The sequence below is a fragment of the Magallana gigas genome, chromosome 1 (assembly GCF_963853765.1).
Source record: "Magallana gigas chromosome 1, xbMagGiga1.1, whole genome shotgun sequence".
Classification (NCBI taxonomy): domain Eukaryota; kingdom Metazoa; phylum Mollusca; class Bivalvia; order Ostreida; family Ostreidae; genus Magallana; species Magallana gigas.
The window spans coordinates 73,009,040-73,032,347 of record NC_088853.1 but is presented as its reverse complement, the minus strand read 5'-3'; the positions used below and the strand labels follow the sequence as shown (position 1 = coordinate 73,032,347).

Sequence of the window (23,308 nt, the reverse complement as noted above, 5' to 3'; positions counted from 1 at the left end):
GGGACGATGGTTTGATGCCTTTGGAGTGGATAACTTTCTTCAATATGGTTCATTTCGTTTCAAATTTGGCTGGTAATTAGATATATGTGTGAGAAACAGTCCCACAAAATTTCGCCGTCAAGTTCTACAGCGTTTGACCGGAGCTGGAATTTTTATTCGGAGGCATAGTCTAAAACGCGGTCTGGAATCAAATGGCAGGCAGAGTTTCATACTTTCTAAAAAATCTGACAAACTGTTGTAACACTTTGTTAGGTGTTCTTTAAAAAAGAAATATAAAATTTCAAGTTTAAATATGGAGGGTCAAGTTCATACAAGAATTCAATCCTTGTACAAAAGAAGGGAAAAAAGGGGGGGGGGTCGAATTGTGGCAACCCCTTCAGTTTGTTTTATTAATAATTGTAAATTTAATTCAGCGCTTATTGAACTATGAACAATTGTTGACATGTACGTGAATGCATGTGCAATATTTTTCAGCTATTAAAAATCGACCATAACTTTCACATCAACCGCTAAATAGTGAAAGTAGTATGTCAAAGACGAGTGAAAATCTCCATCTCGAAAGCGCTTTATCATGTTGAATCCTCATTCGTTTCTTGGACTGTAAATGTTTACCTTCAAATATTTTTTGCTGATCAAATACAGAAAGGCCCATTGTTTGTGATCAATGTATTTATAAAGTTTTTTCTGCATCATTACAGTGTGACATGAAACTTATAGGAGTGACTGGGAATCAGAGACGACCGGGAATTGGAGACTTCATTGTATTAACTCATCTTCACTGTATTAGCTTGTCTTCAACATAAGGTTTTTTATGTGGTATTGATTTTGCTCTACATCAATCTTTTAAACTTATTAAAAAAGACACCTTGAACAATTTCAATTCAATTTCAATTCAATTTCAATTTCTTTATCAACCAATTAAGGGCCCTCAAGGGGCAACATGAAGACTGTACATACAGCATCCAATGTACACATAACACATTCAATGAACATGTATATAACAGTATACTAGTTTGAGGTCTTTTTACAGGTTCCTTGTGTATCAATAAAGAGTGGACTGATGTAGCAAAGAAAGAGTTTATGTGGTATAGTATTCTTGTAATATCACCATGTTTGTGTAGCTATACTTTGTATTTTTAGGTCACCTGAGTCATTCAGGAGACCCATTGCTATCACAAGTTCGTTGTCGTGTGTCATTCATAGTCATTATAGTATTCATCTCTTAAATGGGTATGAGGGCAGTAGTCATTGTGTTAGTCCTGGGATAAAAACTGCTGCCCGAAGGCCTAGGTCGAGGACTGCATCAATTTCTTACCAAGGAACTGACAATATAACTATTGTCCTCATTCCCATTTGATGATTGATCTGTAAACAAGAATAACATATCCTTGTGGTAATGTCAGGGCTGGGATATTGTTCCATTATCTTCTTGGGGGACATTTAAACAATCAGCCAGGATAAGGGGGATAGCCAATCATATGTCATCAGCCAGTAGTTAATATAAATGACCTCATATGTGATTTGGAAAGTTCTCCTTTTACATATATTTGATAATAAGGTGTTAGAGAGAGAGAGTTCATGAGAGTTCAAGACAAAACTGCATTTTACATGTAGTTTATAAATTATCCATTGTAAATTAGAGCTCAGTTTAGATAGTGTCACATTTCACAAAAAAGTTACAATAGGATTAGACAAAATGCAAATATTGGGTAACCCTACTTTTCTAAAACAGACCTAAAAGTAAGTCATGGTTATGTTGGAGAAAGGAACAAAGAAAACAAAAAATACATGTTTAGCAGAAAAACTCAGAGAGAGAGAGAGAGCTAGAGAGAGAGAGAGAGAAGAGAGGGATAGTATACCGGTACATGTACATACATCTCATTGTACATGTATACATACATGAGAGAGAAATATACCCAGAAAGCTGAAATACATGTTTGAAAGACTGGAATAAAAAGCACTTCTCTTTCCTTATAAAAAGAATGTCTGAAAATAGTAAATGTTTGAGAGAGAGAGAGAGAGAGAGAGTATGTGGGTAGGACTGGGAGAAAGAGCATGTGTATTTCCTTGGCAGAGAATGTCTGAAAATACTAAATATCTAAGAGAGAGAGAGAGAGAGAGAGAGATATTAATGAAGAATGTCAGAGATAGAGAGACAAAGAGAAAAACTACATGTTGATCAAAAAACTGAAAGAGAAATAGAAAGAGAAAGTACATATTATGGAGAGAGAGAGAGACAGAGAGAGAAATAAAGAGAGATAGCTTTATGAAGAATGTCAGAGATAGTAAGACAAAGATAGCAATATACATCTTGTTCAGGAAAGGGCATTAGAGAAAAAGATAAAGAGAAAGCACATATTTTGGAGAGAGATAGTGGTAGAGTAAGAGAAAGAGTAAGAGTACATGTTAAACAGTGAATGTTACACAGAGAGAGAGAGAGAGAGAGAATGTTTAATGAAGAATGTCAGAGATAGAGAGAGCAAGAGTACATGTTGATCAGAAAGTGGAATTAGAGAGAAATAGAGAGAAAAGAAAGAGAAAGAAAGAGAGGAGAGAGAGAGAGAATGTTTAATGATGAATATCAGGGATAAAGAGACTAAGAGAGCAAAAGTACATGTTAATCAGAAAATGGAATGAGAGAGATATAGAGAAACAGAAAGTTCATATTTAGGAGAGAGGGAGCATAACTTTAGAGAAACAATCGACAAAGAAAGCTGGCATTCATGTGGGAACGACTAAAAGAAAGAGCACGTGTAATTCCTTAGCAGAGAATGTCTGAAAATAGAAAATGTCTAAGAGAGAGAGAGAGAGGGAGAAAGAGAATGTTTAATGATGAATGTTAGAGATAGAGAGACAAAGAGAGCAAGAGTACATTTTGCTCAGGAAAGGGAATTAGAGAAAGGAAGAGAGAAAAGAAAGTACATATTTTGGAGAGAGAGAGAGAGAGAGAGAGAGTATTCTTAGTAGTGAATGTATGACACAGATAGAGAAAAAAAAGAGAGAGGGAGAAAGTCACCAATGTTTAGCAGAGAATGTCAGACTTTTTAGAGTTTTAACCAAAACAAATATCTACTGGTCAAGCGTTTTTTATCTGATGATAATAGACCATTATTTATCTATGAATGAAGATATATTTATAAATATTTTAAAATAAAGTCTTGTTTAAATTGATATATTCCTTACACACAAAATGATATTATATAATGATATTTTAACAAATTAATTATATCAATAAATAGTTTTGAAAGAATGTGGTTGACATAATTCTTAAACACTTTATTTTTATTTAACAGGTTGTGATTCAAAGACATAGACATGGACACAGCAAGCTCCACCTATAGTACACATAAGTGTTCTAAGTGTCCGGGGGACACAGAGTACTATTGTGTATCGTGTCCATGTGATCTGTGTCCCCAGTGTAAAGAGAACCATGTAAAAGATCTCCAAACAATAGACCATGATGTTGTGTCACACCGTGATAAAATCAACTACATCCCAACACAAGAGATCTGTGTGAGACATCCTAGCCATGTTTATACAAAGTACTGTGAACCTTGTCAAGTTCCTCTGTGTGATTCTTGTTCCGAGGACCAATCGCACAGATTCAGAAGTTTTCTCTATGGCCAAGGACAGCATGAAATACTGGATATACAAATAGCCTATAAAACAAAGCGACAACACCACAGAGGAACCATTCACACCATCAGAAGTGAGGCTCTCTTTTACAGACCTGTTCTCCTGCCACGAATCAAAACTGATTTCAAAACCTGTCGCACAGAATTCTCCCGCTATCAATCAGAGATGTTAACAAAGGCCCAGACACTGAAGAATCGCATTAATATAGTGAGAAAAGATTTCATGAAAAATGTGTTTTGTGCCTTTGATTTCAAACACAGATGTTTAAAACAGATGATAGAAATGAGCAGACATATTGTCAGCCTTCAGGAATATGAACTCAGATATGTACAGCCAGAATTCACATTCAGTGCACTACAATTCCTCTCCTTCACAAGGACAGCCCTCCCCCAGATAAATCTTACACTCCACACCAGCCAGCTCTCCAAGACTGAGTCACTCAACAAGGAGGATGTGATGGAGTCACTGAGTGCAATCCAAATCACAGAGAGAGGAAACCGACGCGTAGGAAACCAGTGTCTGCTGAAACTGACGTCTGGTGCTGAGTTCCATCAATCTCTCACAGTGACAGGTGTTGATCGTTGTTCTCACATTTCCTGTGTGACATCAGACCGGGTCTGGGTCAGTGATGATATAAACAATCTCATGTTGACAGACACAACAGGTGTCCCTCTACATCGTGTGAAGGATTCACGTAGTGGTGATAGAGGATTGCACACAGTGAACAGTGAGAGTGAACTGATTTATATAGATAGGAATTATAACATCAACAAACTGTCAAAGGATATGAAAACAACCACCACATTTATAGAGAGAACAGACTATACATGGAGACCATGGTGTGTGTACTGGTCCCCGTCCACTGGGGATCTACTGGTCGCGATGTATAACAGTGATACAAAGACAGGCAAGGCAACAGCCAAGGTAACCCGGTACAACCAGAGTGGACGACTCACACAAACCATACAGTACCACAACACAGGACGGGGACTGTATAGAGAACCTCTCTATATAACAGAGAACAACAATGGGGATGTCGTGGTGTCTTACTATATAAATATTATGTTCGGTACTGTAGTGGTGACAGAGCGTGGAGGAAGACATCGTTTCTCCTACACAAGACATCCATCAGGATCAGTACTAGAGCCACGTGGAATCTGTACTGACGCGCTGTCACACATCCTGGTGTGTGATTATAGAACCGACACAGTACAGATGTTAGACAGTGACGGTCAGTTCCTGTCACATCTACTGATAAGACCATCAGGGATATTCTCACCATGGAGCCTGAGTTATGATGTCAACACTCACCGTCTCTGGGTCGGATCAGGGTACAACAACACGGTGGTTATATACAGGTATATCACCAGACAGGACGCTCTGACAGGTAAGTCTGAGTCATTATCATTGTAAATTATGTAATATGTAGTCACAAGTCAGACATATGTATAGGATGTAATCTTTATCAATCGTCAATATAATGTACATGATGTAAGTACATATTCGTTTATAGACAGTCAAATTCACATGCATCTAATGAAATGTAATTGATTACTTGTCTGTAATTAATCAATTACAATGTACTTAGATACATGAATATGTTGATAATTTCTTGATTAATAAATTGATTAGATACCTTTACCAGTATATGTTTGTTATTAATTAATAAAGGGTCTGTATTAATACATTATAACAGACAAACATTGCTGTACCAATCATTATACAAGATGTGATGTTTGTAATCAATCTGTTCCATCTGACTGTTTGTGTCTGATGTTTGTAGATCTGAATCCAGCCACTGCTGATGTGATGGAGTCACTGAGTGAAATCCCAACCCCAGGGACAGAAAAACTACAGCAAGGAAACCAGTGTCTGCTGAAACTGATGTCTCCCCCCGAGTTACTTCCCTCTCTCACACTGACAGGTGTCCGTTGTTGTTATCACATTTCCTGTGTGACATCAGACCGGGTCTGGGTCAGTGATAGATACAATCTCATGTTGACAGACACAACAGGTGTCCCTCTACATCGTGTGGAGGATTCATGGAGTGGTGATAGAGGTAATAGAGGATTACACACAGTGAACAGTGAGAGTGAACTGATTTATATAGATTTGAAAAGTAACATTAACAAACTGTCAATGGATATGAAAACAACCACCACATTTATAGAGAGAACAGACTATACATGGAGACCACGGTGTGTGTACTGGTCCCCGTCCACTGGGGATCTACTGGTCGGGATGTATAACAATGTTACAAAGACAGGCAAGGCAACAGGCAAGGTAACCCGGTACAACCAGAGTGGACAACTCACACAGACCATACAGAACGACAACACAGGACTGGGGCTGTATAGATATCCTAACTATATAACAGAGAACAACAATGGGGATGTCGTGGTGTCTGACTTTGATGATATGTATGGGCCTGGTGATGTAGTGGTGACAGAGCGTGGAGGTAGACATCATTTCTCCTACACAGGACATCCATCAGGATCAGTACTAAAGCCACGTGGAATCTGTACTGACGCGCTGTCACACATCCTGGTGTGTGATTATAGAACCGACACAGTACAGATGTTAGACAGTGACGGTCAGTTCCTGTCACATCTACTGATAAGACCATCAGGGATATTCTCACCATGGAGCCTGAGTTATGATGTCAACACTCACCGTCTCTGGGTCGGATCAGGGGCCAACAACACGGTGGTTATATACAGGTATATCACCAGACAGGACGCTCTGACAGGTAAGTCTGAGTCATTATCATTCACGTTAATTAGATATAAATAACTAAGACGCACAGTCCGTGTTAATTATCAGTCAATAAGATACATGTAAGACATGTTTATCTGTGTGATAGTTTGTCAATATAAACAGCTCATTGTTACAGGGTTAGCTGTATCTATTTCATTAATTAGATGTACAGTCACATGTCATTGTATTAAGTTAATTTGAATAAAAGGTCATTGTAATTAATTTTGTGACACATGTATTTGTAATTAGTTATTTTGTTACAAGTCAATTTAATTGGATTAATTAATTAGATGCCTGTAAATATTGAAGAATACATGTGTCAATGTTATCAGTTTAAACTTTTAATTTGTAGATGTAGCTCTATCATTACTTAACATGTATGATATTAATTAATTAACCGCTAATTAATGACTTGTTGTAGATGAACACAGACCCTGTCCTGATGGGGACGCCTTGTCCAGCTCAACACCAGCCGTAGAATGGAGATAGCTGGGATATTGACAGGTTGTAAATGTTTCTGTACAAATCTAGTCTGCTCTCAAAACCACAAATGTTGTTTGTCACTTTGTTCAACATCTGCAGCTGAAATTGAGCTGTGTATAATTCACATGGACTGCAATACTGACTCCTGTTTATTTCACACTTTGTGATCATCCAAACATGGCTGTCTGTTGCTGAGTGTGGAATGTTATACACATTTTACTTTGCTAAAAATGGATTAACATAAACATGAAACAGATAGTCATACGAAGTCTATAATAACTGAAAAAGAAAAAAAACGGAATGAATAAAAATTGTAATAGATCTTTATCAATTTGAACATTTATGGTTATCATACCCCCGCTTCGAATGAGAGGAAGATATACTGTTTTACCCTTGTGTGTCTGTCTGTCAATAATAAAAATTTCTGTCGCATTTTTCTCATTAACTATTCATTGTTTTTTAAATTTTAACACACTCTTTGTTAATAGTTTTGTACCAATCGGACACCAACTTCCTGTTGCAGTCAATTTTATTCATTTTTAGCCTAAATTTTCAAACTTAAATTCCGTCAAAGATTTTCAGCAACAATTCATTGCAGATGCGTGAAGTTTTAACAATCTCTTTGTTAAGGAATGCCATACGTTGGGATCTATTTTTGTACCCATTGGACGTCAACTTCCTGTTAAAGTTAACTTTGCTTATTTTGTATATTTACATCAGAGCGAGGTATCACTAGTGAGCATTGGCTCACAGATATCTGAGTAATACCATGTTGGTGTTCATCATTAACTACATCATTCATTAGTTTATTCTGTTTCCTGTAGATACGCCAATTTTACCTGACCTTGAGGGGAGAAAATACAACACCTTCCTTGAAATCCTTACAGAGGAAGGCAGAAAACAGACATTGGCTACGTAGACCACTTAATGCAATATGATGTCATTATCTTCAAGTACACGGAGTCACTCATGTCACCTTAGTATTGAAATTGGTCTTTGTCCGTCGTCGTGTGTTGTCCGTCATGCGTCTTTCCTTTACAATTTTACATTTTTAACTTTTTCTTGAAAACTAGAGGGTCACCATTTTTGGTTTGAAACATCTCTTGAATAAAAAGAATCTGAAATATGAAAATTATGACCCTACCACCCTCAGGGCCCCATCGGCGGGGCCTAATATCCAAAGAAGGCCAAATTTTTCTTCTCTACTTTGTAACAAAAGATTAATTTTTTTGTAAGGGTATAGATGATGTGAGAGATTTCTTCCACTGTTGCCCCCCCCCCCCCCCCCACTTCATTTTCATGAATAAATGTTTCGAACAGATACAAATAGAAGCGGGTTGACCGTCAGAGGAGTATCAAATTAGAGAAACTTACAATACTTACATGAAACTCTGAATTGTCAGTTTAAAGGCTATGGTACTCGGGTGACCGTCAGGGCATGTGTGCCTTTTGTTTAATTGTACTCACATAGCAGATGAAATGCATTTTGAAATACGGTATATTTTTTTTTTCATGTACAAGGACAAATATTTAGATCCTAGATTTTGTGAAAGACCAAATACTTATAAATCTGAAGAATTGATGTCAACGTTTATTTGTTCATAAGATGTCTGAATCATCAGTACTCCTTTTGTATTTGTATTTTTTTTTAATAGTTTATATTTTTACCTCTGACATTTTATCAACAAATGTAAACTTTGTATAGGTGTATTATGTTTATGTGTGTTAAAAATTGAATATAACTGGATTATCTGTGGAGTGACCGATATCTGTACTTGTTTTAAATAACGCGTCATTATTTGAACCTGTGTTCTGTGTACATGAACTATACAGTAATTACTTATTGTACTTTATTATCATTTTATTTCACAGTGTGTTATCTGTTTAAAATATGTGGTCTGTGTACATGAACTATACAGTAATTTGTCATGCAGGTGGGCAGCTGCCAAAAAGGTACCCCTATTGCACAGATAACTCGATCTTCTTACAGTTTTTAAGATAGGAAGTTGTTGATATGCAGACCAATTAAACATATAAAAGAGATGTGCATAATGCTTTTTGATAATAGAACAAATACCTGCGGTTGAACTTAGTCATTTTATTGCAGAATATAATTATAGGGTACTCCATTGTATGGATAACTTCTCGTACGGTTTTCAAGATAAGAACTTGATTTGCAGATCATTTGAACTTATATCAGAAATGTGCATATTAATTCGATTTGGATGTTTTTTAATAATTTATGATATAAATATTAGCTGTTGAACTAGGTCATATTGGGCAGAATATTGCATATAGGGTACTCCATTTCTCTGAATAGGTAGTGTTTATCAATTCAGGATAAATGGATTTAAATGGATTATGGATACTGTTCACATAAAAGAAAACTCAGCTTGTTGTCACATTGACAGCTTTTCACTTGTCCTGGTATTGGTTTAGAAAATTCTCAATGGACAGTACTTGTTCTCTGTTTTACATATTTAAGTCTTTTGAATATTCTTATAAAACCCAGGTGTAATTTAGTGCTTGGACATAGTTGCAACTTAAAATTTGGACTAATGTGTGAATTGTTTTTTTATTTGCACACAAGAAATCTTGCATGTAAATAAAACATTATATTCAAAGGGGAATAACTCAAATTTTAATTCCTCAGTTAGAAACGAATAAAGAGTTATTCCCCCTTACATAATGTTTTTAGATAAAGTTTCACCCAAGAACCATAATTTATGTTGTTGACCCTCAAAATAATTTTACTTTGAAAGTTAATTGAATATCAGTTTAGTTTTGATTTTTGAAAATGTCATAATTAACGTGTTTGGAAATTAAAGGGTGAAAAGGAGGATTCAAAGTCTATCATACCGAAATGTTTTTGTTTTTTAAATGGCAACATGTAATTTTTTATGAATATTTGACCTTCATCTGTATGTCAATATAATGTAAATTTACAGCTGAATCGTGTATTAAATCCTTTAAGACCTGTATACTTACAATGTTATGACAAGCTGCATCATGGGATAGTGGTGTAAGGTAAATGTTATTATGTCTGTATCAACTGTTTGTATTGGGTTTATGATGCATTTTGTAAAAATATACCTATATGTATATCATTGGTTTATTACATTTCTCCGACGTAAAAGACTGAGCTATATTGATCCTGTAGATACAAAGCTCATGTTTATGTAAATAGTTTTTGTGGAATATCGTGACCAAGTTGAAGTGAACTGATTTTTTTTTCAAAAATTAATTTTTTTCTTTGTATTTACGTTAACCATGAAATACATAATACTTATATACAAATGATTTTTGGTGAGTTGTAGCAAGCTGTAGATAGAACTCAATAAATGTGATATTTATTCATATATTTGTCTTTTTTCTTAGTAAGACAGTACTGTAATATCTGGTACAAAGAAGAAGAATATGATGCTGTTACTTTATCTACAAGAACAAGAAATTATTTATTGGGGCGAACACATTCTAACTGACAGACCAATCTCCTTTTGGATTCACTACTGCACACCCTATTTTCACTGTTTAGTGGTTGTATCATTCTTAAATAAGATTTTACCCTTTATTTTAACAGCTTCAAATTCTCTTTCTGTAACAATAGTTAGATGTTAATAGCTCTAGACTAGTCAACAATAAATTGCAAATTGAATTTTCCATTCAAGTACTCAGTTGTTTCAAGAATTTCATTTTGACTGATAGGTTAAATTGTGGGTATTATTATTAAAATTTATTTTGATAACATCTCTGTCCTAAGTCAACAATAAATTACAAAATGAATTTTCCATCCAAGTACTAAGGTAACTCTTCAGAACAAGAGGTTCGTGGGCCACATCGCTCACCTGAGCAGCAATAGACATGATAAAATCAGATTAATGGAGTTAAACAAAATATCGGATCAATTAAGCATTAAATCATTATTTTTTGAAAGATTTTGGGCGGTTTCCATTAACATTGCCTCGCCGGCGACGTTATCGGGAAACGGGGACGTTTATGGAACTGTTGGCAACGTCACAATGCTCAAACGAGGATGATTGCACCTTAAAACTTAAAACTTGATCCAGAAATTTTGGCAGTTTTAATGAATTTCAATGTAGTATGGCAAATTGTAGTTTTGGAAATACTGGTTATGTAGAATATAACCTCGACGCCATGTTGTTTCCTAATCGGCAACGTTTTATTGCGTTGCCACAATCGCTCGCCGGCGACGCGTGTTCCAGCAATCAGCGACGAAGGCAGCACCGGCAAATCCGGCGATGCCAGTTTAATGGAAAGCACCCATAGTCTCATAACTGCAGCGGTGTGTGCATACAAATTGATTAATGCACGCTAGCGCGTTATGAAAATGTGTATTCACACACCGCTGCATTAATGAGACTAATCTTTCAAAAAATAATGAGTTAATGCTTATATTTACATCTTTTAAAACTTCTTTCCTTGTCTGCAAATGTGATTTTTACGTCAAAATGTATGTTTTATCCTCAGGGTAAGTTCAAACTAATGGAAGAGCCACTGTAACAGCCACAAGCGTGAACTTTGATTCTCGCTTGTGACGTTGCATTTTAAAGCGTTCAACGTTTGTGATGTCATAATAAAACTAGTTATTCTAACCTTTGAGTATCAATTCAAAACAAATCTATTAAAAATCCTGAAAACTGCAATCAATTAGCCTATTAGGTCTACTCAGCGAAATGAAAATTTGACTGGGTTGTGTCGATTGAGTACTCGTTTTGAAAATATAGACCGCTTACTTTTGTCCTGCATAAACATCAATTCATTACAAGGCTGAACTTAATCCAATTCTTTGAACATTAATCCCTGAAAGTCCATAAACATCCAAAATGAAATCCTGACCGAGATCTATATATATTCCAGTGCATAAATAAGGGAGATAAATACACAAGGGGAAATAATTTGACTTATTTCATCTTTATCCTATATTCGCTTAGCAACGAGCATAGATATATTTTCAACAACAAAAAATGTTTTTAGAAATAAAATCATGCGCTGAAGAAAAGTTATTTCATTTTAAGAACAGTCTTTAAAACCATTAAAAAAAGGTTGAATAGAGGTTCTGTCTTAAAGGCATATCAGGTAGTTAGCATTATCCACGCGTGTGACTGCAATTTCTAAATACCGATCTCGATCCATAATACTTACCGATATCCAAAGATACAATCTTTTGCGGTTTAAATAATACAGATTAATCAACAGTTTGTTTAAATCATGTTTTCTAATTAACAATAATTTTAACATATTTTTTTAGAATGATGAAATAATAAACCTATGCACAATTTAAATTTTACGGATCTTTTTTCAAAATATATATTTTAATGATTTTTACCCAAAATACGCCCATTGTGATCCTGAAAAGGCCGGTTCCTTGGGTAAATTTATTTCCAGTTGATTAAGGGCGTTAAGGTTTAAATAATATCAAAATTTTAGAGAATTCTGTAAGTAAATAAAATTATAAGAGCTTAAATTCTCTTTGAAAATTTATTTCATTTTATCTCATTTGTATGCGGATTTATCTTTTTTGGATAAATAAGCAAGTGTAACATAAAAATTTTTGATTTGAAATAATAATTCCTTTATTTTACATAGGATATAAGTCAAAAAATGATTTTGTGAAATTCAAATTTCAGGCTTAGGCTTATATTCTCTATGTATGAAAAAGCGCCATTTTCTGCAATCGGTTCTATTTTTAGCAACGACCCTAGCTCTTATGATACCGATGGACCACCCAACAGGGTAAAATTTGATGAGAAGATATCCTCAGATACATGTTTGAAAAATATGAAAAAATTCTGTACGCATTTTATTTATCTAGTGGGGTATGGACCATTACCTTAAACCACTATACGATACATCATGTGTTTTTCTCCAACTCCATAAAATTGATGTATTTAATATTAAAACCTGTCTTATAATAACATTCTAAAAGATTTACTGGTATAACATATCATTGATTCTGTTAAAAAATCTATGTGAATTAAAATACATTACAGTCTGAATGTTTATTTTTGATGCAAAAGCTAACTGTCAAGGTCTAGGCTAAAACAGGGTATTTGCAAGTGGTAAAATGCAAATATAAGTAATATAAACAACGATTATTTAGTGAAAATGGCGTTATGAATAGCAACTGCTCTGAAGGCATATTTTCCATGATGCGCTTGCGCGCATCATGGAATATGCCCACAGAGCAATTGCTATTCATAACGCCATGTTCACTAAAAAACGTTGTTTATTTCTTAAATATTTGCATTCTACTGTGTTTTTTCATTAAAAATTCTGTGATGCCTCTAAATGCAACAAGTAGTCAAAGGTCAAATTGACGAGTTTTATTATGACGTCACAAACGTTGAACGCTGTAAACTGCAATGTCACAAGCGAAAATTAAAGTTCACGCTTGTGGCTGTTACTGTGGCTCTTCCATTAGTATTAACTTACCCTCAGGATAAGATAGGAATTTTAAGGTATGAATTACATTTGCAGGCAAGACAAGAAGTTAGAAAATGTAAATACATAAGCATTAAAATCATGATTTTTTGAAGTATACACTCTCATAACTGCAGCGGTGTGTGCATACAAATTTTCATAACGCGCTAACGCGCTACTTAATTTGTATGCACACACCGCTGCAGTTATGAGAGTGTATACTTCAAAGAATCATGATTCAATGCTATAATAACTGCAGTATGTTTTCAGACACTTTACATGCAAAAAATATTTGGAATGTAAATATTATTGTATAATACATGTAGATCTTGTATATTTTACATCCGTTGTTTTCGACAGGTGTGGTAAGTACATGTTACATTTCGACACAATGCGTTTATTCTGCGGCACACAGATATGGTAAGACGATAGGGATAAGTAATTTGATCATTTTCCAACGATCTCGTCAGAAATCGTTAATTTAAGAAATTGGAATAACTGTTTAAAACATAGCTTAAACCGAGAACCCCTGGCAAATCCAAGATTGCGAATGTCGTCCCTTTACTTATTTTAACGTACATTGAATACACTTTTTTAACATGATTGAAACGGGTTTTTAGTGAATGTTTTAATGCAATGCACAGAAATACACTTATTGCTAATCTTAATCTTTTTTGTCTTCGGGAACAAATGAAGAACTTCACTATCCGACAACCGAGCCCCTGTGATTATCCTCCCCCCCCCCCCCCCCCAGGTTACAGAATGCATCGTAGAACTTGAATGCATCATTTCTATTTTTGATATTATACAACATGATTAACTTAGTTAATTGGATTTTCCGTTATTTTTGTCAAAAAAGCCCGATGATTTATTATGATATTAGAAAAAAAAATGAGTAATTCAAATTCAGCTTAGAAAATACAGGACATGCAGAATTACATGTCGTTGATTTTAAAATAAATAATAATCAATAAAACCAACACCCATCGGAACTTCCTTTATTACTTTAATTTACTGATGTATTACAAACATTTCTCGCAATCAAAAAAAATGTCCGAGGAGATACGAGTAGATGATGATTGTGATGGCACCCGTTAGTTTCGAAATTCAACGCGGGGGAAAATGGAATCTGCCGGTTAATATGTTCGAAGACCTTGGGCGAAAATGACGGACATTTTTTTTTTGGTTGAAACTATTTGAACAGATTAGAGGGTTTTGTTAACGTAATAATACGTATACGTAGATTAAACATTTTCATATCGGTAGTTATGAACAATCAAATACTGAAACACTCTTACATTCATCAAACAGCGGCCTTGAATTGTTCGCGACCCCAGTTCGTAATAGCTGACCTTTCGGAACGACATTTAATAGAACAATTGTCGTTACACATGATATATGGAGCTTCATGTCAATTTCTAATCTAGCTATCTAACAGACGGCCAAATTTTTCAGGATCAAACAGAACTTGAAACAAATCAAACAGATTATTTTGTACAATGCATACTGAAATGAACTATTTATTCCATATTCCACAGTTAAAAGCAATAAACTTAACATTAAATGAATTTATAAAAATTCGAATTATTAAAAGCAAAACCAGCTACATCCTGGGGTAAAAGTTTATCAGTAATAATATTATTATCTGACTGATGCTTGTATCTTTCACCTTTTATATATTAGGAATGCACGCGCGCGCGTTCATTTTTCTGCAAGTAACTATCAGTCATGAAGACCCTGTTCTTTGTCATTGGTCTCTGCATCCCGTTCACCAAGTCACGTGAGTTTTCTCTCTCTCTCTCTGTATAGGTACATGTATATGTATCATTTTCTCTGTATTTTGAGTCGTGCATTTTTGTCTATCTGTCTATCCACTTTCTTGTCCATCTCTCTATCCACCTTTTTTCTATCTGTCTGCCATTACATGCATGAACATGTATAAATTCTTTCATATATTGAGTTATGTAGTTTTCTGTATATGTTCTTCTGTCTGTCTTGTCTTTTGTCCGTCTATCTCTGTTCTGTCTATCATGTCTTTTGTCCGTCTATCTGTCTGTCTAGTCTTCTGTCTGTCTTGTCTTTTGTCCGTCTATCTCTGTTCTGTCTATCATGTCTTTTGTCCGTCTATCTGTCTGTCTAGTCTTCTGTCTGTCTTGTCTTTTGTCCGTCTATCTCTGTTCTGTCTGTCTTCCCGTCTGATTTTTAACTTTTTTGTGCATGCATCAATAGCATATCTCAGAAGCTCGAGTTGTCTCTCTTTGTCTTCCAGTCAACCGTTTCTACGTCCGTCCTTAGACATTTTCTATATATATGTTTATATAGATCGCTCTGTAGCTTGAGTTGTCTCTCTTTATAAAGCTGTATTTTCTGTATATTTGTCCGTCATCACACGTATATCCCTATATATATAGATCTAGCTAGAAGTTAAAATCAATTACAAGTGTGTTGTTAAATCGCGATTTGTGTAGTGTCTGTATTTGTTTATACTTACATGTATGCACGTATATTCTTGCAAAATCATAATACATTCCGGCTTTATATAATTTTGTAAGGGATCAATTTAATTTCAATCAAGATCGGTTTGAATTTCAAATGTTTCTTGAATTCTGACATTCTGGTTAAACTATGATTGTAAAGCAATTGCTAACATGCGCGGATCAAGAAAATTTTATATTTCGGGTGGGGGGGGGGTGGGGGGGGGGTCGGAGGATCCGAAACATTGGCGTTGGAAGCAAATTGAAAGTGGGGGCGGCTACACTTATAAACAGAAATCTTGACAGGCAAAGAAAGGAACATAGATTAAAAAAACAATCCCAAAATCATGAAATTTCTAATAGGGGGGGGGGGGGGGTTAACTTAGTATACCTAAAACTCCCCCGAAAAGGACGGGGGTTCAAGGCATATAAGGATACCCCCCCCCCCCCCCAAAAAAAAACAAAAAACCCACCTGCTTATGGTTAACGACATCGTTTGATCAACAAATATACTGTCAGCTTTATTTTCATATAAAGGTACAAATGTCGTTACTTTTTGAAATGTTTGATACACATTGGAGATTTGGTGTTCACTAGATTCTGTACGGTCGTATATGGAGAGTGATTGTTCTGACCCAGAAGAAAGCGCTATAGCTGAGTGCTTCAAACCGAGAGACCCCTGCTGCTACCTGGCGACACGATATGACGTCACCGGATGTTTTCTTGGGTGCAATACAAGATGTTTAACAAGTTAGTACGAGAGAGAGAAAGAGCGATAGAGAGAGAGAGAGAGAGAGAGAGAGAGATACGGACACACAGACAGACAGACAGTCAGACAGACAGACAGGCGGAGAAATTATTTTTGCGAAATCCAAAATCTTCGGGCAGATGTACATGGAATTAATGTCCATATAATATCAAGCGCGAACACAATGTATTTTGATGGTACGATCGTTTAAGTTAATACAACTGTTCTTATCGTCATCAAATATTTACAATTTGCACCTAGATATTTCTCTATCAGTGTGTCGATTCCTTCTACCCACGTGTCTTTGTTTTCAGACAGGGGCCCTTCCACGTGTAACACCTGTCCTGACCCAGATTTGAGCGACTGTCTACAGAAGCCCCCGGGCTGTGAGATAGGGGACCTCTTCTATGTTGGCGTTAACTCTCACGGCTGCTTCCAGAAATGTCTTGTGCAATGTTGACGGAAAAGTAAAAGAAAGCACCAGGATTGATTTTATTTTATGTTTTATTCACTGAGTCGGTATAATAAACTGATTTCTTTTTATCACTTTTAGCTTCTTATTTTGATATCTACAATGTATTAATAGTTAATAACCAATGTTGTGTCCAGACTATGTGCATTCAATACAATTAAAAAACCCAATAACCAAGAACCATATTTTAAGACGCGCTCTCTTTCTTAACGATTATGAAAGAATTTTGCATTGCAAACCTCATAAAAATACCCGGATAATAATGTTAAAAGAATGTTAGGAGTTGTTGTCAGTTAACTTTATAAAACTATTAGTGCTCCCGATTTCCATGATTTTATACTCTTGTAATTTAACACAAAACAGAAAGGGCGGAATACGTGTTCGCGTAAAATATGAAATCTTAATTTTAATTTTGGCAATAGACGTGGGAGAAAAGAAACGTACGATCCTGGACAAATTTAATTTGAATTCAAAATAAACTATATCTCATTCATAAGTTGACTAAAATATACATATTTTTAACTATAATTTTAATTCAAACACATTTACGAATTTGTATCACACATTGCTATGCTTACTTTCAAGATGGAGTTCCCTATTTAGTTTTGAAGGTGTTTATTCTAATTTTCAGACTCTCGAGATCCATGTCAAGCTTGCAAAGATAATTATTATTATATGGATATAATCTACATTAGAACTTGGTGAACTCAGTGAATATTTTATCGTAGCCATAGGAGCGAGATGACCGGCGCGAATTGTGTCTGTAAGACCGGCGCGAATTGTCTCTGTATGACCGGCGCGAATTGTCTCTGTATGACCGGCGCGAATTGTCTCTGTAAGAGTGAAACCTTCCCGCATCCTTACTATGTTTTTTGCGTATTTTTATAAACCGGGACGGGTGAGTAATTGCAGCAAACACACTTCCGCTTTGCGTTTAAATGCGACATTCTATTCAAACGACTTGATTGAATTCATGTTTGTAATAGAGATAGGTATAATAATTTAAAGCAACACAGAATTAGGCAAGCCATAGTGAAAAAAATCGATTAAATTAAAATCTGATATTAAGCATTGATATGAAAATACTACAGTGACATTCATTTGTAAATGTACAGAAGAATATAAAAGTTTAAGCAAAATGAGAAAAATAAACATCGACTTTTGGCGGAACTTTTTTTTCATATCAGATGCAGAGTAACATAATGTACATATATATATATAATGGGACCAATCATTTTAAAATGACACGTTAATTGTACTTAATTATTGATAATGAATAATTTTAGAAGCATTCTTTGAACAGTACTTTATAAAAGCAGTTCTTTACTAGACTAAGATATAATCAATTCAGAAAAAATGAATATGGGTTAATAAGACTTCATAGTTTTTATTGTATTTATGTTTTCTTAAGTAATTTAAAAAAGAATTAATCCTTAAAAGCAAAGATTATATTATGATTAAAGGGGAAGTAAAGTAAAAAACATATTTTATCCATATTTGGCTGTCGGGTTATTTTTTCCCCCTTCAGTCTTATTTAATTGTGAAGAAGTATTGAAACTTCTTTCTGTTTAATCTTTGCAAAATTCATACCGGGCAAATCAAATTTAAAATAAAATGTTTTTGCCGATCTATGTCCGTGCGATCGAGTTTTAACAAACTTTTAGCCGGTGTCCAATCGTATGATAGAAAACAGAAAGTACACATTTACTGGTATTGGTTTTAAGTTCTTAATCTACTTGTTCATAGGTAAGAGTTTCTCTACAAGTGATACACGCGTACATGGACAACTGAGTGCTAGCCGCTTATTATATTATATTTACATTTACGAATATTATCGAAACGGTTTATGGCAGTTTGAGATCCCAAGAAAAATGTTTCAGGCTGGCATCAGGATTAGGTTGATGATATTAATATTTTGATTAAAATTATTCTAACAAAAATATTCAAACGAATAACCTTGTTAGTATCCCTATGTGAACAGTTTGCTATGTTTTTATACTTCGCTTTTTTAACTAAAAATTTTACATGAATATCTGTCGCGTCATTCTGTCCAGTTTAAGGGTGATTTTGATTTAAATTTAGCTGTTTTGTTTGGTTAGATATGCTTGCTTTGGGGGGATTTTTTGCTAATTAGTTGTTTTATTTTTTGTTTTTTTGAAGGGGGGGGGGGTGAAAAAAGGCCATGAAATCCGGTTCATCTGAATCAACTAGTTATGTAATTTATTCAAACACTAATTATCATAGCTTCAATTATTTGTACTTTTTAATGTAAACAATTTATGAATTGAGGGTTTGTTGTGGATCTAGTTCGCCCATCTCGCTGTTTACACCGGGACGTACATCTATCTGTCCACCGCCGGACCGACATTTAGTGTCACCTGTTCCGTCAATCATTGGGTCATAGATAATAAAACTGTCCGGCAAATGCGCGGGGGAGCTAAAGTTTACACCCCACGAAAAGCATCCATCTTTTTAAGCGCACATTTAAGGCCGCCATATGCCGTAAATATTATATCCGAGTTTGCTGCTGGATAATACATTATCTTCCATTTGCCCCCCCCCCTCCCCCCTCCCACAAGAGATTTCTACTCGATTACTACGATATTTAATTAATCATATTTATAAAGAAGCAAAATGAATACATGTACATCAATCATATTAACACATGGTATTGGAGTTTTTAATTTTGTTTTTTGATTACGCAAATTTCACTACAATTTTCTCACAAAATTTTAACCTTCAATTCCAGGTCATATGGTGACGTCACATGAATTTATTGTACATGCAAGTTATACACCATATCAAATACACCTGATAATCAAATTTATTTTTTTATTAGAAAAATTCTCATTTTTACAACATTACATATCTAACACAGTTTTTGTAACATTCACTAAAACCATGCAATTGCAGACGACTAATTTAAACACTAAGATGAAAAGTTGTAGGTTTTTACAAATTGAAAAATAATCACGAGACGATATTGACAATTTTACATTAATCTTCATGATATCTTCAATTGAATATCATAAGCCGTAATACAAACAGTTTATCGGTGATTCCAATCTTCACTCCTTCTTCTTTTTTTGTTTGTTGTTGTTGTTGTTTTTATTTTTATTTTTTTTGGAGGGGGGGGGGTCCTTTTTATAATTTCAAAGAGGCTGGGTGGTCTAAAAACTAACATATCTACCTACAGCTTTGAAATAGGATTTGTTTTGCAAAAATTTTTTTTAAGTAAAAAAAAAACAATCCATATATTTTTGCTTTTACATTTTGGTATTTTCCTATATTTTATATAGATTTTTTTTAAGGAGATCAATGCGCTCCAAAAATCGAGCCTTTTAATTAAATTAACGGGAAAATAAACTAACAAATGAAACAAATTAGAACGAATAAGACAATTAGTCCTTAATAAAAACACAACAAATTAACCTATACTGTATAGATGATTGAAAAAAAAAAATAAATTGCTGTAAAAACAAAACACGAAAAAACAGTTTAAAAAAAGGGGAAAAAATGCTTAGCATACAAATATTTCCTCTCTTTTATACGACAGGTTTTTAAAATGATTTACTTTTATATTCTCTGTAATGCATACCGCTACCTGCATCAGTCAGAAAAAAAATCTGTCACCTTAAATCATCGCGCGCTGCGAAACTACAGCTTATTTTTATGACCGTCTGAGAACATATATGAAAGATGGAGAACGATGGGGACTGATGAAACCTGTTAAATCGCCTCACCCCCGCTAACATCCGGGAAGCCGACTGTCAGCGCGGGAACTCGCGGGGCCTGACGGTGGGGGTTTGATATATGTGGGGGTGGCGGCTGATGTAAGATTCCCGCTCATAAACCGTGACGGTTATAGGTCATCCATGCCGCTTCATTGAATCTATTGAAGGCCAAAGTTGTAGGAAAGGACAGACGGTGAAACGTTTATGTTTATTTCTTAACATTAAAATGTATTTGCATATTTGTAAATGCTAGTATGCCATTAGCTTGAATAGCATACACCTGCGGTTGAGCCTTACATTAAATTAACGTAGGATTGGAATACACAACGACCTGCATTTACTAGTATAACTCTGTTGTGTCAAATAATGTCCTCTTATTCTTTTAATCAATGTACTATAAATTTAGTCCTGAAAATGAATAAACAGTATTTTTTTTAATGGGGAGGGGGGGTATAGGAGAAATTCGGAACAATAAAAAACATGTCCGCTTTCGGGATTTTTTTCAGAGACAGAAATTAGGGCAGCTTATTTTAAGGGCTTAAACGAGGATGTAAGTTCTAAGTACTTAGCATGTTTCTTGTCTGGTTCACTAAGCATGTCTCTTGTCTGGTTCACTGAGCATGTTTCTTGTCTGGTTCACTAAGCATGTCTCTTGTCTGGTTCACTAAGCATGTTTCTTGTCTGGTTCACTAAGCATGTCTCTTGACTGGTTCATAAAGCATGTCTCTTGTCTGGTTCACTGAGCATGTCTCTTGACTGGTTCACTAAGCATGTTTCTTGTCTGGTTCACTAAGCATGTCTCTTGTCTGTTTCACTAAGCATGTCTCTTGACTGGTTCATTAAACATGTCTCTTGTCTGGTTCACTGAGCATGTCTCTTGTCTTGTTCACTTAGCATGTTTCTTGTCTGGTTCACTAAGCATGTTTCTTGTCTGGTTCACTAAGCATGTCTCTTGACTGGTTCACTATGCATGTCTCTTGTCTGGTTCTCTGAGCATGTTTCTTGTCTGGTTCACTAAGCATGTCTCTTGTCGGGTTCACTAAGCATATTTCTTGTCTGGTTCACTGAGCATGTCTATTGCCTGGTTCACTAAGCATGTTTCTTGTCTGGTTCATTAAGCATGTCTCTTGTCTGGTTCACTGAGCATGTGTTTTGTCTGGTTTACTAAGCATGTTTCTTGCCTGGTTCACTAAGCATGTCTCTTGACTAGTTCACTAAGCATGTCTCTTGTCTGGTTCACCGAGCATGTTTCTTGTCTGGTTCACTAAGCATGTCTCTTGTCTGGTTCACTAAGCATGTTCCTTGTCTGGTTCACTAAGCAGTTCTCTTGTCTGGTTCACTGAGCATGTTTCTTGTCTGGCTCACTAAGCATGTCTCTTGTCTGGTTCACTAAGCATGTCTCTTGTCTGGTTCACTAAGCATGTCTCTTGTCTGTTTCACTAAGCATGTGTCTTGTCTGGTTCACTTAGCAATGTCTCTTGTCTGGTTCTCTGGTTCACTAAGCATGTGTCTTGTCTGGTTCACTAAGCATGTCTCTTGTCTTGTTCACTAAGCAATTCTCTTGTCTGTTTCACTAAGCATGTGTCTTGTCTGGTTCACTTAGCAATGTCTCTTGTCTGGTTCTCTGGTTCACTAAGCATGTGTCTTGTCTGGTTCACTAAGCATGTCTCTTGTCTTGTTCACTAAGCATGTCTCTTGTCTGGTTCACTTAGCATGTCTCTTGTCTAGTTCACTAGGCATATATCTTGTCTGGTTCACTTATCATGTCTCTTGTCTGGTTCACTAAGCAATGTCTCTTGTCTGGGTCTGGTTCACTAAGCATGTCTCTTGTCTGGTTCACTTAGCATGTCTCTTATCTTGTTCACGAAGCATGTCTCTTGTCTGGTTCACTAAGCATGTCTCTTGTCTTGTTCACTAAGCATGTCTCTTGTCTTGTTCACTAGGCATATATCTTGTCTGGTTCACGAAGCATGTCTCTTGTCTGGTTCACTAAGCAATGTCTCTTGTCTGGTTCACTAAGCATGTCTCTTGTCTGGTTCATAAAGCATGTCTCTTGTCTGGTTCACTGAGCATGTCTCTTGTCATGTTCACTAAGCATGTCTCTTGTTTTGTTCACTAAGCATGTCTTTTGTTTGGTTTACTAAGCAATGTCTCTTGTCTGGTTCACTAAGCATGTCTCTTGTCTGGTTCATAAAGCATGTCTCTTGTCTGGTTCACGAAGCATGTCTCTTGTCATGTTCACTAAGCATGTCTCTTGTTTTGTTCACTAAGCATGTCTCTTGTCTGGTTCACTAAGCATGTCTCTTGTCTGGTTCACTAAGCATGTCTCTTGTCTGGTTCACTAGTCATGTCTCTTGTTTTGTTCACTAAGCATGTCTCTTGTCTGGTTCATTAAGCATGTCTCTTGTCTGGTTCACTATGCATATATCTTGTCTGGTTCACTATGCATGTCTCTTGTCTGGTTCACTAAGCAATGTCTCTTGTCTGGTTCACTAAGCATGTCTCTTGTCATGTTCACTAAGCATGTCTCTTGTTTTGTTCACTAAGCATGTCTCTTGTCTGG

At 35.6% G+C, this 23,308-nt stretch overlaps 3 protein-coding genes across 18 annotated transcripts in view; all 3 read left to right on the top strand.

The window, feature by feature from the left end:
- LOC105338511 (uncharacterized) overlaps positions 1 to 23,308 on the top strand; it is a 193,672-nt gene that overhangs the window by 43,514 nt on the left and 126,850 nt on the right. For 12 of the 15 annotated variants that reach the window (XR_010710703.1, XR_010710702.1, XM_066074808.1 and 9 more), the window contains 4 exons: positions 699 to 816; positions 1,031 to 1,085; positions 3,294 to 5,023; positions 5,420 to 5,695. Coding sequence is in view for 11 of the 15 variants with exons in the window: in XM_066074808.1 (XP_065930880.1) it covers positions 3,316 to 5,023; positions 5,420 to 5,695 (1,984 nt within the window). In the remaining 4 variants the exon portion in view is untranslated. The remainder of the gene's footprint in view (positions 1 to 698; positions 817 to 1,030; positions 1,086 to 3,293; positions 5,024 to 5,419; positions 5,696 to 23,308) is intronic. The other 3 variants (XM_066074816.1, XM_066074820.1, XM_066074823.1) reach the window with 3 other exon arrangements.
- Positions 5,708 to 23,308, top strand: part of LOC136272691 (tripartite motif-containing protein 3-like) — a 56,699-nt gene continuing 39,098 nt past the window's right edge. Inside the window, exons 1-3 of one of the 2 annotated variants that reach the window (XM_066074834.1) lie at positions 5,708 to 6,385; positions 6,815 to 6,897; positions 7,701 to 10,235. In XM_066074834.1, the coding sequence (XP_065930906.1) occupies positions 5,776 to 6,385; positions 6,815 to 6,882 (678 nt within the window). In that variant the 5' untranslated portion in view covers positions 5,708 to 5,775 and the 3' untranslated portion in view covers positions 6,883 to 6,897; positions 7,701 to 10,235. Of the gene's footprint in view, positions 6,386 to 6,814; positions 6,898 to 7,700; positions 10,236 to 23,308 lie in introns of those variants that run through there. The other variant, XM_066074831.1, reaches the window with a different exon arrangement.
- On the top strand, positions 14,954 to 17,082 carry LOC136272694 (uncharacterized). The gene is made up of 3 exons (XM_066074843.1): positions 14,954 to 15,097; positions 16,389 to 16,541; positions 16,854 to 17,082. The coding sequence occupies exons 1-3, from the start codon at positions 15,046 to 15,048 to the stop codon at positions 16,997 to 16,999; spliced, it is 351 nt and encodes a 116-aa protein (XP_065930915.1). The 5' UTR covers positions 14,954 to 15,045; the 3' UTR covers positions 17,000 to 17,082.